The following is a 17366-nucleotide window of genomic DNA, read 5'->3' as shown; positions in this document are numbered from 1 at the left end:
GAGTTTAGTCCGCCATCTTAAACCACAAGTCCCTAGGGCTTATTCTTTATTACAGTATTTATAATTTATTGCATATCTAACAGATTATATGATTGCGCAGATCCTTCTGTTATTTCTGTAGTCCTTTCATTTTTTTTTTACGTTTCCTTATAGGGTCGGTTCTGGACATTACACAGCATATGCAACTCATGAAGGTCGCTGGTTCCATTTCAATGACAGTACTGTAACGCTGACTGATGAAGACACCGTTGTGAAGGCAAAGGCCTACATCCTTTTTTATGTGGAACGCCAGGCCAAAGCTGGATCAGATAAACTTTAATACCTCCTTTAAATCATCATTTGTCAACTATACCGGACAAACATTTCCAGTTTTCCATAAATACTTGATCCGAGATTTAATTTCATTATGCACTTTTCAATTTCCTATTTTTGGTTTAGTTTTGTCAATGGTAGTGACATATTAAACATGGGCACCAACTAATTTTTTTTTAGTTCTACCAGAAAACCTCAGCAGATACTTTGATTTGCTGCTTTAGTTGTAATAATTGTTTTTATATGTAGTTTCAAGAACTTAGTTCTATTTGACTTTTTTTATATTAATGTTTTCAATTCTCACTTTGAGGCACATTTACATCAATGCTTTGTTACTGTCACATGCTGAAAGCAAGATATGTTCCTGATTGCGAAGAGCAGAACTGCCTGCTGCCTTTCACAGCTGTAATGGGAGATCAGGTGGACTCGAAATCCAGGATCATGTGCGCACATCATTTGTGGCCCACAAGATTTCAGTGACTGTCAGTAATCGTTCTTTTCGATTGTAAGAGGTAACTGGGAGAGCATCATTAAGTAGACCAGGTGATTGCTGCTCTTGGTATCTCTCAAGGCTGCTGCTTATCAGCACTGATTAAATAAATTTGTTGGATCACTTGTACCTGTACTGCAAATTCAAGAATTAGTCCTTTGAAGTTTTATTTTGTTTCGGGGTTATTTTTTTGCTTGCGTGTGTTTTCATGGAGAGAAGAGTACAGAAAAGTCCAGATAAGACCAGATACATTTAGTGTTTAAAAATGTCTGTGACTCAGCTACACGGTATAGATACTGTCAGGTGAGGAGACCACAGCTTGTTTGCCTTTAGAACCAGACTCTAGTTCCCCCACTGTCTGTGGTGCTGGATGGAAGGAACTACCTATCCACTTTTGCCTTATTTCTTGCTTGGCCATCTCAAGTTGAGATGCTGACCTCCAGAGCTGATTTGACCATCACCTACACTTCCCAGAAGGAAATTTGAGTCTTTGCTACTTTGGGTGTTAACAACTCCCACTGGCCTATCCTGATAGCAGAGCAAGCTGAAAATATTCTCACTGTGAACAGAGTTTCTATTCTTGAGTTTAGCAGTCTTGGTTTTAAAACTGTGTTCAAGAAACATAGGTACAGGCTCCATTAAGATTTAACTCAAATTGAAATTTGGAACCAGAATTCCATCTAAGAAAGGTAATTGTGATTTCTGCAAGTGTTCCAGGTTAGTTTGTTGATTTGGGGGTGGGGTGGGGGGCAGTGGCAGCACTGATGAAGGAATCAGAGAAGGGGACTCCCAGAGAGGGTTGCACCTTAGGACTAGGCACTGTTTTCAGGTTCATCTCTCATTCCAGCCTTTATTTTCTTCTCAAGTGTCTACAAGTCACAAGGGGCAGAATGTATTTCATATTAAGCCAACCTACCAGACTTTTTGGTAATCTTGTTTTTTTCTATTCAAAGAAAAAACTGTCAAGTTTTAAGTGCATGAATGTAAAATAAAGTCTAACAGCTGTCCTCAGGGTGGATATTTGAAGTCGCAAGAGAAGATGTGGCTCCATTTCAGTTATTAGCTAGGTCTATCTCCTATTCTCTCAGAGCAAAAATCAGCTGCTCAACACTTTAACATGGCCAGCAGAAAACTGCAATTGTGTCTAAACTTGTACTATCCACTATGGTGGTCACCAGTTCTATGTGGTTAAATTTTAATTAAAATTAAATTTAGGGGCGCGTGGGTGGCTCAGAAGGTTAAATGTTCAACTTTGGCTCAGGTCATGATCTCTTGGTTCCTGAGTTCGAGCCCCACATTAGATTCTGTGCTGACAGCTCAGAGCCTGGAGCCTGCTTCGGATTCTGTGACTCCCTCTGTCTCTGCCCCTCCCATCCCCCCCCCCCTCAAAAATAAACATTATATATTTTTTTCAATTAAATTTCAAACTCACTTCTTTGGTCACACAAACCACATTCCAAGTGCTCAGCAGCCATGTGTGGCATAGGACTGCTTAGGTCTAGGGCAGTTCTCTTAGATAGCAGTGGTCTAAATTTTCACTCCAGAGAAAAAAGCTTTGCCTTTATGTTTAGGTCTGACACCTTAGAAACAGAGTCTAGGAAGATAATTAAGAGGGCAACATATATTTTAAATAGTTTACACTTCTAAATTACATTAGGTTGAACCATAGGAAGTTTGTGGTATTTGCTTTTTTGATCTACAAAAGTGAAAGTTTCACATAATTTGACCTATTAATATATTAACACCGCATGTAATTGAACTTGGAATGTGCATCTTCTTTGATTTTGGTTCAGTATCTCCTATGAATTCAGGCTCTTTTACTGAGATGGTATATAGCTGTGACTTCTAACATTTGCACTTAGATTATTCCCTCTTAATGGGCAGCTGCTATGACTTCAACAATAAAGCCTTGGGCAGTGTTGATGTGGGTGGAGAAAAACTGTCTTTTCGTACCAAAAGGAACTTAGGGACAGCCAGACTACTTTGCTGGGGGAAGGTGGTCCTTAGACAGGTAACATCACTGGCTTAAGAGATGGACACATTTCCTCTTTGAATTTTGAGAGTATTTTTAGTGCTTGATTTTACTTAAGCAGAATGTTTGAATGGTGTTATGAAGGAAGGCTGTTTGGAAAAGTGATTGGATCCATTTGAACTGTGCATTTGAACACCAGTGATGTAAATGTGCCTATTCGTATTTACAAAATTTAACTGTGTAGCCTTATCACACCTATTTTAAAAGCTGATCTTTGTGTGCTCTTCAGGGCTTTCCCCTTGTGCCATGTCGTCTGTGTGTGTGTGGCTTCTCGCGCAGAGAGCTTATGCTGAGGCGGTGCCTCATGCTGTCACACCTCTCCCCTGGAACAAGAAAACTTCCTCAGAAGTCCTCCCACACAGGTGGGTGATAGAAACAGTTTGTGGCAACACAAATCTCTCTCCATGGTGGAGAAACCTTTGCTTATCCACTGTATTCTACTCAGTGTCTAGTGATGACAAATGTAATAGAATTAAACCAGTGAAGTGTACAGGCCCCGGTCAAGTGTTAAATGTGTATCTCACCTGGGGAACCTACTCAGCAGCTTGGTTCTGCAGTTGGGGACATCTTTATTTCTTAACAGCCAAACCTCTTTCATTGGTTTAGTGTACATAAGTCTATTTAGATACGCTTCTCCCACTTCGGCCCCCAGCGTCCCCTGAACTCCCTCATGTACCCTGTGGCTCAAGTGGCCTCTTCACTCAGGCCCTGAAAAGGCTCGTGAGCAGTCTGTTTCTGCGGCCAGGGCACCGGTCCCAGGGGACTGGGGTGTAGCCACAGGAACGGGCTGTGGTGCAGGAAGAGGCAGCCACGTGGTGGGTCATGCTGGAGGGCAAGGTCTCCTCATCGCCTCGCGGGTCTGAGCATGATGGACTCCAGAGCGCCCTGCCCTCCGCCGGTGCTGGTTGTGTCTGATGTGACCGTTTGCCGCGAAAGCCTCGTTTGTGTGATGCGAGAGGATTAACTGTGCAAGTGACTAATTTCATTTATGTTGTAATCACATCCCTTTTCTGCTTCACCAACCTGAACTGTTTTATGGATGAACGTATCATTAAATTTCTGGTCTCTTTCCTCTTGGCTATTATTTCTGAGCCCCTTTCATGGGAGCCAAGGAAGTAATGGTGCACTTGCTCCAGCCATGGGCCTTGTCAGTCAGTCAGCAGTTTGCTTCTCAACCCTCCCTATCTGGGGCCGCCAGAGTACAGAGGCCGGGATGGAGTGACTTGCAGGGACAGGTAGTGGCGGGAAGGGACACCCTGGCACCTGCCGTCAGGTGCTGGAGGAGCAGCCCGTGTGCACCAGAGCCGCCTCTCCTGGCACAGCTCGTCTTACCAGGTGCCGTCTGCTTGCCTCCTTCAGAGCTAGACCCCACCCTGAGGAACTGGCTTTTGGGCTCTGAGCAAAGGATGTTTCTTGGTCACCTTTTAAATAAAGTAAGACCGGCAAGTAAAGTGCCACTGTTAAGAAATAAACATTCTGGGGCGCCTGGGTGGCGCAGTCGGTTAAGCGTCCGACTTCAGCCAGGTCACGATCTCGCGGTCCGGGAGTTCGAGCCCCGCATCAGGCTCTGGGCTGATGGCTCGGAGCCTGGAGCCTGTTTCCGATTCTGTGTCTCCCTCTCTCTGCCCCTCCCCCGTTCAAGCTCTGTCTCTCTCTGTCCCAAAAATAAATAAACGTTGAAAAATAAAATAAAATAAACATTCTGGTTTTCAGTAAGCTCCTATATATATATATATACACGATCCCTCTGCCCCCATGGTCCCTGGAGAATGAAAACACAAGAACCATCCCCCTCTCCCCTGTCCACATCCCTCCTTTTTCCCTCTTACTTATTGGCCTGCTCCTGTCAGTCTTCCACCTTTGGAGACAGAGGTGCTGGAAGCACACATGGTTTTGCCTCCAGCTCCCATAGGCAGCTGTGCTGGTCAGAGGCTTACAGGCCAACTGGGAGCAGTAGTTGTCAACAGCACCCTGGCGGTCCAGACCCTCCCTGCAGGTGCGCCTGCCTCCATGGGCCCACCCCCTGTTCCGGCATATTCCTCCCCTCCCCCAGGCTCTGAACGTTGGCCCTGCCAGCCTGGAACTGTTCCAGCAGGGCCGCAGGACTCTGTGGACGCCACAACAGACCACAAGGACTTGCCAGTGGCCAACCTTTTAAGAAGTTCAAAGAACCACCTATTTCTAAGAGGTCAGCCCTCTGAAGAGTACTGGTTCGGAAAGGAACTGGGAGGGAAAGTGGAGATCGTAAGGCTTTCTGTTAAAACCCAGCCGAGCATACCGTTAGACAGGTTAAGTGCAACCAGAGCCAAAGAGGGGCCGTGGCTGTCAGCTGTACTTGTGAACCATTAAAATGGTTAGTCTGGAACATTAGCTGTGACTAGTGACCCTTTCCTTGAGAAATGCTTCTTTTAGCTGTCTCTTGGTGTATGTTTTTAAGAAAAGTCACCCACCCCTTCCACTTCGCCTTGGCTGTGCTGGGGTAACCAAGCACACGGGACCGCTAAGTCTGGTGTCTCAGAGGTTTCCTTAGCTGAATTATGGTTTGTTTTGTTTGGGGTTTATTTCCCAGAGAGAGTGGTGGGCTCCGGTGGGGGGGGGGCAGAGAGAAGGGGACAGAGGATCTGAAGTGGGCTCTGTGCCAACAGCAGCGAGCCTAGTGCAGGGCTCGAACTCATAAACTGCGAGATCATGACCTGAGCCAAAGTCAGACAGTCAACTGACTGAGCCACCCAGGCGCCCCTGCATCATGCTTATTTCAAAGGCAAAGCTGCACCAGGAATGACTAAGCCTTAGTCTGCATTCATCTGCATTATAGCCACACAACTGGACACCTAGTGTCCCCTTATGTCCAATTCCAATCAAATGGGAGAATGAACAAAGCTAACTTACTTGGATGGTGTTCCCTGGAGCAGAGAAATATCTGGTCCATGCCCCATGAGGCAGCATGCAGCCTTTGGCCTCTTCCCCCAAACAAACTAACAGGGGCATACAATGCCGGTAATTCACAATAGCAGAATACAGTAGGATCCAGGATGGTAGAATCCGGGATGGGAGTGCGAGTGGAGTATTAGAAAATAGATCCACGTACTGAGAAATCTAAATTACATCAGGAAAGGAGAACTTAAGGGATGATGCCTCCAGGCAGCCTGCCTAGGCTCAGGGGCCCGGTTATGAAGGCATTCACAAAGAGGATGGTGTGTGGCTGGCTTAAAGGGCAAGCTTAGGCTAAAATACTTAGAATTGTTTCAGGCAGTTTTGTACTAAGAGCTACCTCATCCATCCTGACATTTTGGGAAATACAGACGAGATACAGCAGGGCTCTTAGCCAGAAAAATAGTAAGATGTAAAGCCAAGTAAACTGAAGCTTAACAGGTTCCACAAATACACACAGAAGAACCTTGACAGCTAAGCTACTTGAGGGGAAGCTTTGCAAAACAACTCAAGGTAAAAACAGCCAGCTGGGAGGCCAAGGCAGTCCAGTCGCCTGGTGGAGGGTAGCAGGATTTGAAGGTGGTCCAGCCTGGCCTGCAAAACTCACAGGAAAGGGGGCATTACCCATGGCTTCACCTTCCCCCTCTGCACAGAGAACTGTCACCCTTAGCTCTCTAGACAACAGGCTGCTTCCTACTAAGTCAAACAGAAGACTCCTATTGATACACTAGAAAATGAAAACATACAATTTATAATTAGGGTCTCTCCCAATGAGCGGAGACTGCAGGCCTAGACAGGTGGTCTGGCCGTCCACCCTCCAATGAAAGTGCCTTGGGAAGAGCCAAGAGAGCTCTCTGCTAAGCACCACTGTCAGCTAAAAGGGAAAGAAATCCCTTTTAAGGAAGCTATTTAACTTCAATAGCCTGCTTTTCTGCCAGGATTTTCAATTCCTCTGAACATAAGCCGAACCACAGACTGCTACACGTATGTCTGGATCTTGGCTTCCCCCCCGCCCCGTTCTCAGAGCTTCAGCACCAGTTGTTAGCCAAAAATAAACACCATTCCTCAACCATATATGTCCACCAGCCCAGAGCGGGGGAGGAGGAGCAGGAGGTAGGGCAGGTCCCCGGGCTCCGGCCACACACTGTGGCTGCTGCACGCCATGCATCTCACCCAGCTCAACCGGGAGTGCCTGCTGCACCTCTTCTCCTTCCTGGACAAGGACAGCAGGAAGAACCTTGCCAGGACCTGCCCCCAGCTCCAGGACGTGTTTGAGGACCCCACACTCTGGCCCCTGCTGCACTTTCACTCCCTCGTAGAACTCAAGAAGGACAACTTCCTGCTGAGCCCAGCCCTCAGGAGCCTCTCCATCTGCTGGTACTCTAGTCGAGTGCAGGTGTGCAGCATTGAGGACTGGCTCAAGAGCGCCTTCCAGAGGACCATCTGCAGCCGGCATGAGAGTCTGGTCAATGATTTCCTCTTCCAGGTGTGCGACAGGTAGGCCACCTCCTGAGCAGAGCTGGCTTTGGTGGGGTCTGGATTCTAGAGCTCTAGGAGACTTCTGGGCGACAGGGAAGAACAAACCACAAGACCAAGACAGCTCCATTTGGGGGAGAATCTAACTAGGCCCAAGGCAGAATGTCCCGGCCTGTCCACAGCACAGTCCCCAGAGGATGATGAGTACAGTCGTGGGGATTCTCCTCCTCTTAGCCTCACAGGTCCTGGAGCTGCTTCTGCCACAAGGAGGAAGCATTCGGGCAGCTGTCCGCCCTGGCAGCCATTAAGACCTCAGGGGGTCTGGCTGGGCCTCTATTTTCAAGGTCAGGCCCTGGGAAAGGTTCTTAGACTCAGCTATTAGCTTCTGCCTCCACTCTTCCCCTAGCAAACAAACTCCAAGGTTTGTGACCTGCAACTAAGGAAGGAGAGCAAGGGTGCTCTGGGTTAGTCGAACCAAGCCAGACTGCAGGGGGAGGAGGGGTGGTGGTATTGAAGAATGGTTTCCTCATTAGAAATTTACTAATCTCACTGTACCCCTAGGGAAGGGTGTTTTGGCCTATTTTTACAAATGAGCAAATCAAAGCTCTGAGAGATCATGTGATTTGCCCATAGCCTAGGATTACTGGATTTTAGGAAAAAAAAAAAAAATGCAAGACATCCAGTTAAATTTGAATTTTAGACGAAATTAATTTGTTTAAATGTTTATTCATTTTTTGAGAGAGCGAGCTAGCGAGCATGAATGGGGGATGGGCTGAGAGACAGGGAGACACAGAATGTGAAGCAGGCTCCAGGCTCTGAGCTGTGAGCACAGAGCCCGAGGTGGGGCTGGAACTCAGGAACCACGAGATCATGACCCGAGCCAGTCGGAAGCTCAGCTGACTGAGCCACCCAGGCTGCCCCTAATTTTCTGATGTAAGTATGTCCCAAATACATCCTGTACTCATCCGTCAAGCCTACCATGGGTAGAGGCTGAGCCACAGGCAACCCTCCATGGTCTCACCCTCCTGCCTGAGGTAGCCCACACAAGCAGACTTCCGCTGCCAGCCTCTCTCTCAGCCTGTATTTACCAGTCCTGTCCTGACTTTGAGGAAGAGCACTCTTGGTTGGTAACACACTAGGCTCCGCCAGTTTGCTGCCACCCAGGTTTAAAAGCTGCTGTTTACTGGCAGCATGACAAGAATGAAAGCAAACAGTGTGGTGGCCCCGCCCTGCCTTTTTTTTAAGGCAGCAGGAAGAAAAGCCCATCTTGGCTAGGCCCTGCCGGGATGAGGCCATCTTGATGGGTTTAACAAGGCCCGGAAATCAGACTGGAGTGACATATACGGGAGGGTCACGCCTGCTCTCAAGTTGTTCCATTCTTGCTGTAAGAGAGCTGACAAGGTACGGATTAGGCCCCTCGTGGCACCACGTGGGTGCAGCAAGGGGCCCCAGTGACACAAAAAGAACAAAGGGCTTGGTGGTCAGGGTTCCGTGCGGAGTCTCCCCGCTCTGCTCCTGTCCAACCATGGGAGCCCAGCCCAAACATTTACACTCTCTCAACCTACTTTCTTGATCTTTAAAATGGGTAAGTCACCTTTCTCACAGGCTAAGAGGATTAAATGACACAGTAGCACTGGCACACAGTGGATACTAATATCCACCAAATCTGGTTCTTTTTTTAAAAAAAAAATTTTTTTTTTTCAACGTTTATTTTTGGGACAGAGAGAGACAGAGCATGAACGGGGGAGGGGCAGAGAGAGAGGGAGACACAGAATCGGAAACAGGCGCCAGGCTCTGAGCCATCAGCCCAGAGCCTGACGCGGGGCTCGAACTCACGGACCGCGAGATCGTGACCTGGCTGAAGTCGGACGCTTAACCGACTGCGCCACCCAGGCGCCCCTCAAATCTGGTTCTTTAAGCAATCGGCTATTGGCAGGGAGAGACGGGAAAACAGGGAAGGAGTCTGCTTTTTGTTTTGTTCCTACAAGCAAGATTATTCTAAAGGTTCTTACAACAAAAGGGACCACTCACCATCTTTGTGGCTTAAACACCTAATCATCATAACCACCCTGAAGGTAATAATTTCTCCCGCTTGACAGATAAGGAGGACTAGCACAGCTCAGGCATTTGTCCTTGATCAGAGCGCAAATAAGTTACAGGCAAGTTACCTCAGCCCTCATTCACACAACAGGGTGTAGACAGAGGATTGGATATGAAGACTAAAGAAGCCATGTGAACTTGGGGAGGTGGAATGGGCTCAGCGCCTGAAATGAGGCGGTGCCCAGTCTGGTACAGTCAGGGGGTTAAGGGAGAAGCTTATCGGGAAAGGGAAAGCCCCAGTCTAGATGCCAGCTCCTTCTGGCTACAGGGAGCCAAGGCCCCTGCCCACGAGACCGGTCCTTCTTGACTGCAAAGCTGTCTGGTTCTGTGTGCTCCCAGAAAAAGTGAGTTACAATTGCCTACAAAAGGCCCTAAGGCTCTTTACACCCCCCATCTCAATCTTCACTACAACCCCACCGGTAGGCATTATTCCCTCCCTGCTGTGCCTGCCCCACTTCCCCCAAGAAACTAAAGCTCAGCGAGTGGTTTAGCAAAGGTCACACCGCAAATAAGCCAAATCTAACTTCTGCTCAAGATTCTTCTCAGCAGCAGGTGCTGGTTAGGTTGGGGCAGAGGAGCCTCCAAACTGTGTAGAAGTGGCCCTTGACTATACCCACTTCACTCTGGTTCCTGACCTTTACTAGGCTGGCATCCCAGTGGGCATGCAGTAACTGTCTCAGTTAACTGAGCTGAAACCGGGGCTCTAGAACCCAGAGCCAGGCATACTGGAAGAAATGTCCCGACCCCAGATTCACGGGTTGAACGTGCCTGTCTCTAAGCCACCCTACAGGAAACCCTTGTTCCCACCTGGCCATCCTCCCAGGAGCATCAAGGCCTAAGTTTGAAGCTAGACTCGATTGGTCACCCAGCATCTCTTCTCTCACCCCAAAGCAAACAAGTCCGGAGAGAACCCAATAACATCCAGAGTTGTCCACCTACAGCAGGACCAGGGGCGGCTCACGAGGCTGAAAGCCACACAGATTAAAGTTTGGTGGAATGGAGAGGCAGAAAGTAGGGGAAATGGGACAGAAGCCTTGGTTTTGATCCTGGCCGCGGCATCGCAGGCCAAGTTCCTTAAACTTGCTGAGTCTCTTTCCCTGTTTCCGTGCCCACAATATGCAGAGAGTCCCAGCGTTGTTAGGGGGCAACCTGGCCTGGGAGCTCCAGGACCGGGCGCGGCCCAGGGCAGACGCAAATCGCGACCCCGCGGGCCCCTCCCGGGGTCACTACGATCTCTCCGCAGGTGCCCCAACCTCGAGTCCGTCACGCTTTCAGGATGCGGCCATGTCACCGACGACTGCCTCGTGCGCCTACTGCGCTGCTGCCAGCACTTGCGTGCGCTGCGCCTGGAGAACTGCGCGCGCGTCACCAACCGCACGCTTGCTGCTGTGGCGACGCACGGGCGCGCGCTGCAGACCCTGCACGTGGACTTTTGCCGCAACGTGAGCGCGGCCGGCCTGCGCCGCCTGAGCGCCGCGTGCCCGCGCCTGGCGCTGCGAGCCGAGCACAGCGCGACGATGATCCCCGACCAGCTCCCCAGGGCGCCCGGCACTGCCCTTCGTAAGCTACTGCCGCGCTAGGCAGACGGCGCCGAGGCACAACACGCGGCCAAGGGCCGCCAGGCGGAAGGAGCAACCCTGGTTTCCAACCACAGCCCCTCCACCTCCCAGAGCGTTGTCACACCTCTGAAGCTCAGTTTCCCTGTCTGCAAAATCGGGACACTAATGCCTACCTCACATTAATGACGGTTTTACGCACAGGAGTGCAAGATTAACCGGATGCTGGGAAAACACTCGGATAGTTCTCACTAAACACCAGCACATTTCCCGACGCCCTTCTGCCCCAGGTCCTCAACCACACACTGCCTGCAGCAGCGGGACAGGCCTGCACCACGCAAGGACTACAATCCCCGGCGGGGGCCGAAATACCCGCACGGGGAGGCGTGGCCACAGGGAGCTCTCCGGCATCGCGCAAGCGCCCTGGGAACGGGGGTGGGGCGACCTCCGCAGCCGGCCTCTCGTCCCGCACTACGTCTGCGGCTCCGGCTTCCCAGGAGCGTGGTCTCCGTGCAGCGCGAGCGGGCGGGAGAAGCGGGGGACCCGGGACTCACAGTCGGAGAGAGCCACCGAACCCGCCACCGCGGCCCTGTCGCCCGCACCTTTGCTCGGTGGCCGGGCGAGCCCGCTTGCCTTTCCCCAGCAGAGACCGCACACATAATTCTAGAAAATGCGCTGGTAGATGTGATTCTTTCATACATAGCATATCCTTATTTTCTATGGTTATCTTATCACAAAGGCAGAAGAAATCGTTTGAAAAACCCTAAGTAAAGATTTGAAAACGAGAGCAGCAGCCCCGGTTAAGTCTCTTGATAATGAAACCAGTTAGAAGCTGATACAAAGTTAGATTTTTACATGCTGGACTTGCTCAACATGGGCACACGCCTTGACTTAACAGTTTCAGGGCTTTAGTCACTGATGTCTCACCTTTAGCCACAAAGTATAGGCTCTCGTCCAGGCAGCAGCCTCCGGGTCCCAGGTACACGGTGAAAACTTGGGTTAAGAGAGGAAGGCAGGGAGCCATGGGCCGGCGGGCAGGCGACGCTCACGCTCTGGCTCCGCCCACCACCAGCGGTTACCTAGGGCCTTTAGGCACTTGAGGCCAGGTGTTTCTTTTCTGGGAAAGAGGCTCTCCATCCCTGCTCACGGTTGCCCAATATTGGGGAACCAGCGAGGAAATTCCATTCTCACGGAGCTTACCTTCTAGTAGAAGGGACAGTAATTGGTATATAAAAAGACAATAAAGCTACGGTGGCGGAAGGTGGGGAGGAAGCACCAGGGAAGGGGATGTCTGGCAACTGCTGGCGAAGGTTTGGGGAGAGGGAAGCTACTTAAAAGGGGTTGATCAATATAAGCCTGAGGGGCAGCATCTGAAACAAGAAGTGAGGGAGGGGGCCAAGCAGCATCTGGCAGGAAAATATTCCAGGTGGAGGGAATAGCCGGTGCAAGGCTCCAGACCGAGAGCAGAGCCCGTGAGTTAGGGGAGGCCCGGTGATTAGCGTGGCCGGAGCAGAGTGAGTGAGGAGCAAAGGTGAGCAGAAAAGGAGATCAGAGAAATAGGGATGTGGGCGGCCGTTGGGGCCTCAGAGGTTATTGTGAACAGGAAATGAGAGCTGGAGGTCCCCCACCCAACCTACCCGCAGGAGCCGGGGCCCCAAGCAGAGATGATACACATGTAGGTGACTCCCAGGAGCTGAAATTTCTCCAGGCAGAACCTGTGGGCAGGCAAGCAGCAACCCAGCCCAGCCCAACCCCTCCAGGGACTGCCAAAAAGGCCTCAGCTGCGCCCAGGCCCCCTTGTCTCGCCAGCGCTTAGCCCAGAAACAGGTGGGTAATTGCACTGAGGCCACACCTGGCATAGTTCCTTCACACCCTTGTGTAGGGAGAGCCCGCTGCCTCAGGCCGCCAGCTACTCTGGAATGGGAGGGCCCCACTCCTCCGGGTGGGTCATTTTCCAGTTTACCCACCATAGCTCCGGACTCTAGGAGGAGGCCTTGCCGGCCTTTCCCCCACTCCTGCAAACAATGTTTAAAGAAAGCTCAGACTTCCATGGGGTTAAATGTTTGTTTAAAATAGCACCACTTAAACCCTGGGCTTTGCTTTTATTATCTCTGATAAGCCTGAATTCTCAGCAGGTTCTGTTTGCCCTGAGTTGGGGGGTTTAGTCTGGGGAACAACAGAATCCTAGTTTCTGGCTCTCCTCTAACTGAGAGCAGTCAGCCTTCTCCAGACCTCACCTTTTTTTTTTTTTTTTAAGTTTATTTATTTTGAGAGAGAGAGAGAGAGAGAGAGACAGCTTGCATGAGCGAGGGAGGGGCGGGGGTGGGGGGGTGGGAGAGACAATCCCAAGCAGGCTCTGAGATGTTGGCACAGGGTCCTACTCGGGCTCGATCTCATGAACTGTGAGACCATGACCTGAGCCGAAATCAAGAGTTGGACGTTTAACTGACTGAGCCAGGCGGGTGCCCCTGGCCCTCAGCTTTTTAATCTGTGGATTGGGATTGCTAGAGAATCTTGCTTGCAGGGCTCTTCTAAGGATTAAGACATTATGTGTGTAAAGCAGAAGTCACTGCAAGTTCAGCTGGAATAGGGTAACCTGAGGCCCCCTTTCCCTCTCCCTATGGCAGCTCTTTTACAAATGAGGGTTAAATCCCCTGGCTAAGCTTGTGGTGCCCAGTAATCCCCCACATACTGAGGCTGTAGTGACCACAGAACTGAAGCCGTGCTGACAGCTGCATCCAACACTGTTTCTCCAGCTTGAATCGGGCCCCGCCCCCTCCCCGGGGCGTGAGGGCCACCTGAGGAACAGCCAGAAGGCAGACACTGATGAGATGGCTCTCCGATCTGCCTTCTAACAGGTGCTGTTCACATCAGTGGGCACTGAGCAAAAAGCCCTTGACAGAATAGTCAGTCCCCTGCTTGATCAGTAACAATGTTCCAGGTCTTCTCTCAGATTTGCATAGGACAAGGGACTTCACATCCCTAATTAACCCACGGACTCAATCATCTGGGGTTGCGGGGAGTGTTGAGTGATCTGCAGCTCTGCCATCCATCACTTCTGACAAGTTATGACCTCTCTGAGGCTGTTTATCTCTACCATAGGACCAGTACCCTCTCTGTGACGCTCTGATGAGATCAGGTCTAAATGTGCAGTTGCCTGGAGGGCTGGGGTAGGGAGAGGCGTCCTCACATCCACATCTGTGGGGGCCTGGAAAAGCCAAGTGCCTGGCAGAACCCACAAGGCCTGGGCACCAGGAAGAAGCAAGCAGGGTCTATATAGGGGTGATCCAGGAACACTTGATGGAGGACATCACTTGATTTGAGCCATGCTGGAAGATTGACCCCAGCTCCCACGGGGTCTGTGTTCCATCAGCAGGCACAGTTCAGCAAGGGTGCAGCCAGAAAGCCCAAGGCATCCCCACAGATGCCAGGGGAGACGGGAGCCTGTGTTCCAAAGCCACTTGAAAATGGCTTGGAGGTTACGAGTGTCCTCACGGCTTCCATTAGAGCAGACTACAAACTCTCCAGCTCCTGAACGCACTCTTCACTCAGTTTTGGCCAAGGCAGCCAATGGCTACACAGAGGAAAAGCTAGGGGGAGGGCGCACAGCCTTGGCACGGGCACCCGGGCAGGACGGTGCTCCCCGGTGGAAGGCTGATGATGCCAGTCACCACACGGTGCCAGCTGGTCTGCACGGGAACCTCAGTACTAGCAGAACCTGGAGCCGCACGCTCTTAGGTCAGGGGCTCCAGGATGCTCCTTGGCAGGTGGAGGCTCCCGGTGGGGCGGGGGGGGGGGGGGGGGTGCCATGAGGTTTGTGTTACAGGGACACACGGTCCCATTTCTGCACAGGTGGGATGACTGGCGGGAACTAAGCTCTCTGGGTTCTACCATCATCGGTGGGCGCGCTCACAGGAAGCCAGGGCTCCCAGCTCTAGCCTGTACACACTTGTGATCCGGCACTTTCCCTCTCCAGACCTCAGGTTATGGTCTGTAAAAGGAGAGGTCCCCTGACCCCTTAGCTCTAGGATTCCTCCAGCTGTAGGATACAATGCCCAAGACGTTTTTTCGGCTAAAAACCAAGTTCAACACATCTGACTAGCAGGGCTGGGCAAGGGCCACAGAGCTGGGAGGCCCAGAACAAAGCTGCCCTTTGAAAGGCCTCTGGGGAAATCTTAATTTTTAAAACTTTTTTTTTTTTTAACGTTTATTTATTCTTGAGAGGGAGACAGAGTGTGAGCAGGGGAGGGGCAGAGACAGCGAGAGGCACAGAATCCGAAGCAGGCTCCAGGCTCCGAGCTGTCAGCGCAGAGTGAACACAGGGCTCGAACCCACAAACCGTGAGATCATGACCTGAGCCTAAGTCGGTTGCTTAAACGACTGAGCCACCCAGGCACCCCAGGGGAAAATCTTAAATTTTAAAAGCTTGGGGTCCAAATTCTCTGGAGACTGTGTCAGGGTCAAAAAAACTGCAAGTATTTAACTGAATGAATCCAGCAAATAAAAAACTGCCCAAGCCTCTACAGAGAGGCTGAAAGTGAACTAGGGGATAAACACCTGTGCTGGGCCCACTTCAGCCCCTCAGACCAGGGACTTCAACCTTCCTCTCTCTCTCAGGGCTTCTAAAAATCAGCAAATTACAAAAGGAAAAAAAAAGGTTTCCAGCAAAGAAATGGCATCTGTTATAAAATCAAGGTGTCTATGCAGATTTTCCTTGCAGGGTCAGACCTCCTGAAAAGCCGTCCAGGAAGCCTGACAGGTGGCGCCTGGAACCATGAGCATCAGCCTGCTGAGGGCACCTTTGCCCTACAATCAAGAATCAAATGTGGCAGCAAAGGTCAGAGCCTTTCAAAGGCTGAGGCATTATTTTTATTTAAAATAAACGCTGAGGGGCGCCTAGGTGGCTCAGTCGGTTAAGTGTCCAACTTCAGCTCAGGTCATGATCTCACAGTCTGTGAGTTCGAGCCCCACGTCAGGCTCTGTGCTGACAGCTCAGAGCCTGGGGCCTGCTTCAGATTCTGTGTCTCCCTCTCTGCCCTTCTCCTGCTCATGCTCTATCTCTCTCTGTCTCAAAAATAACATTTAAAAAAAATTAAAATAAAATAAAATAAAATAAAATAAAATAAAATAAAATAAACCCCGAGACTGCAGATGTAGCCTTCAGCTGGGCACACTCTCAGCCCAGCTCAGAAAGAGAGAAGAGCCACTTGTTACCAGGATCCAGCCCAGGAGGCTCTGAGAGACCCGTCTTCTGGCATTGTCCAAGACCTCAGGAGCACACAGAGGCCTCTCTCCTCTCAGTTCCCTCCTGGCCCAGAGGCCTAGGCAGTGTGTTTCCACCCCAGGCTGAGTGCTTTAGGCCCAGAGCCCTTCACCACTTCTGTTCCTGCCGACTGAGCTCTCACATCAAGTATTAAAGGTTCGTCTTTGCCCAGAACCCCTGTGGCTTCCCAGAAGCTGTAGTTTCTCCCTCTGAGACCCAATTCCAATTGAAGGCTTCTCTTCGACAAAACTAACGTGTCGTTGTGACACGTATTATTAGGCACGGTCACTGGGAAATATCTATATAACACAAAACCGTATCTTTGTTCCAATTTCTCTTTGAAAACACTTATTTTCTACCTTCCTTCTGGAAAACAAGTGCCTGCAAAGCTCTCCATCTGGCACCTCATTTGACTGAACTGTCCTCGATCCATGATGTACTGCAGCAACTTGTGGCACGAACTGGCTGTAGATGAAGACAAACCACCCAAAGGCCTTGCCCTCTTCCTGTTCCCACTCCCGGCAGCCAGAACCTTCATAGCTGCCCTTGAGATGGCCCCCTCTCCCAGAACCACCCGCTCATTCTGACATGCCCACGAGTGTAACCCCTTCCCCAGCCCATGCACAACTTCCCACCATCCACCATTCAAGGATACGAAGGCCACTCACTGGTTCTCATATTATTCGCACATTCACCCGCTCATTCTCGTGGTCACTCATTCGTGCGTGCGGAGTGCCTACTAGCAACGGCGGTCCGACTGCACGACCGTAAACCGCCAGGCTCTCTAAGCCCCCACGTACTCCTCACAAGCAAGGTTAAATCGTGTTACTCTCGTTAGCTTCCTCCTTGCTTAGGAGAGCCACTCCCCACTGGGGCTATTCCGGAAAGGCTCTTGTTAGCATGTTACACTCAAACCAGCTTCAGAGGAGGAGGAAGGGGGTTGCTGAGAGGACAGGCCAACGGGCTGACCCAAGGGCCCCGGGTGATGGGTGAGGGGACGAAGTAAGGCAGCCAGGATGATAGAATAAATGAAAGTAGGGGCTTCCCACTCCCAGGGGCTGCTCTGTCATCTCCAAGCCAAGCTCACTCGGTGTGAAGGAGTGTTTCTGACGGGTCAAAACGCCGTCACAGTGAGACTAGCCCCAGAGCTTGTCCTTTCTCAGTCAGAGGCTCCACTGGAGGTAACAAAAGCAGCCCACGCTCTGG

The 17366-nt window shown here is 50.7% G+C and overlaps 2 protein-coding genes and 1 long non-coding RNA gene across 13 annotated transcripts in view; 2 read left to right on the top strand and 1 right to left on the bottom strand.

Moving 5' to 3' along the window:
- The window catches only part of USP3 (ubiquitin specific peptidase 3), a 103568-nt gene extending 99664 nt beyond the window's left edge, over positions 1 to 3904 (top strand). For all 11 annotated transcript variants that reach the window (XM_045059179.1, XM_023255240.2, XM_023255239.2 and 8 more), the window contains one exon: positions 154 to 3904. In XM_045059179.1, coding sequence (XP_044915114.1) covers positions 154 to 319 — 166 coding nt within the window. In that variant the 3' untranslated portion in view covers positions 320 to 3904. The remainder of the gene's footprint in view (positions 1 to 153) is intronic.
- The window catches only part of LOC109500638, a 52659-nt gene extending 39468 nt beyond the window's left edge, over positions 1 to 13191 (bottom strand). The window contains exon 1 of the long non-coding RNA XR_006599144.1: positions 11825 to 13191. This is a non-coding gene — a long non-coding RNA (uncharacterized LOC109500638). The remainder of the gene's footprint in view (positions 1 to 11824) is intronic.
- FBXL22 (F-box and leucine rich repeat protein 22) lies at positions 5466 to 11682 on the top strand. The gene is made up of 2 exons (XM_003987085.6): positions 5466 to 7262; positions 10585 to 11682. The coding sequence occupies exons 1-2, from the start codon at positions 6928 to 6930 to the stop codon at positions 10919 to 10921; spliced, it is 672 nt and encodes a 223-aa protein (XP_003987134.2). The 5' UTR covers positions 5466 to 6927; the 3' UTR covers positions 10922 to 11682.
- Positions 13192 to 17366: the final 4175 nt, after the last annotated feature.

Source organism: Felis catus, chromosome B3 (assembly GCF_018350175.1).
Source record: "Felis catus isolate Fca126 chromosome B3, F.catus_Fca126_mat1.0, whole genome shotgun sequence".
Taxonomy (NCBI): Eukaryota; Metazoa; Chordata; class Mammalia; order Carnivora; family Felidae; genus Felis; species Felis catus.
This window is presented reverse-complemented; position numbering and strand designations above follow the sequence as displayed.

What these genes read in the sequence shown, in the direction of transcription:
- FBXL22 (XM_003987085.6), top strand. Translation starts at nt 6,928, where the DNA reads ATGCATCTCACCCAGCTCAACCGGGAGTGCCTGCTGCACCTCTTCTCC. An exon ending in CTCTTCCAGGTGTGCGACAG is followed by an intron (nt 7,263 to 10,584) that starts GTAGGCCACCTC and finishes ATCTCTCCGCAG; the next exon opens with GTGCCCCAACCTCGAGTCCG.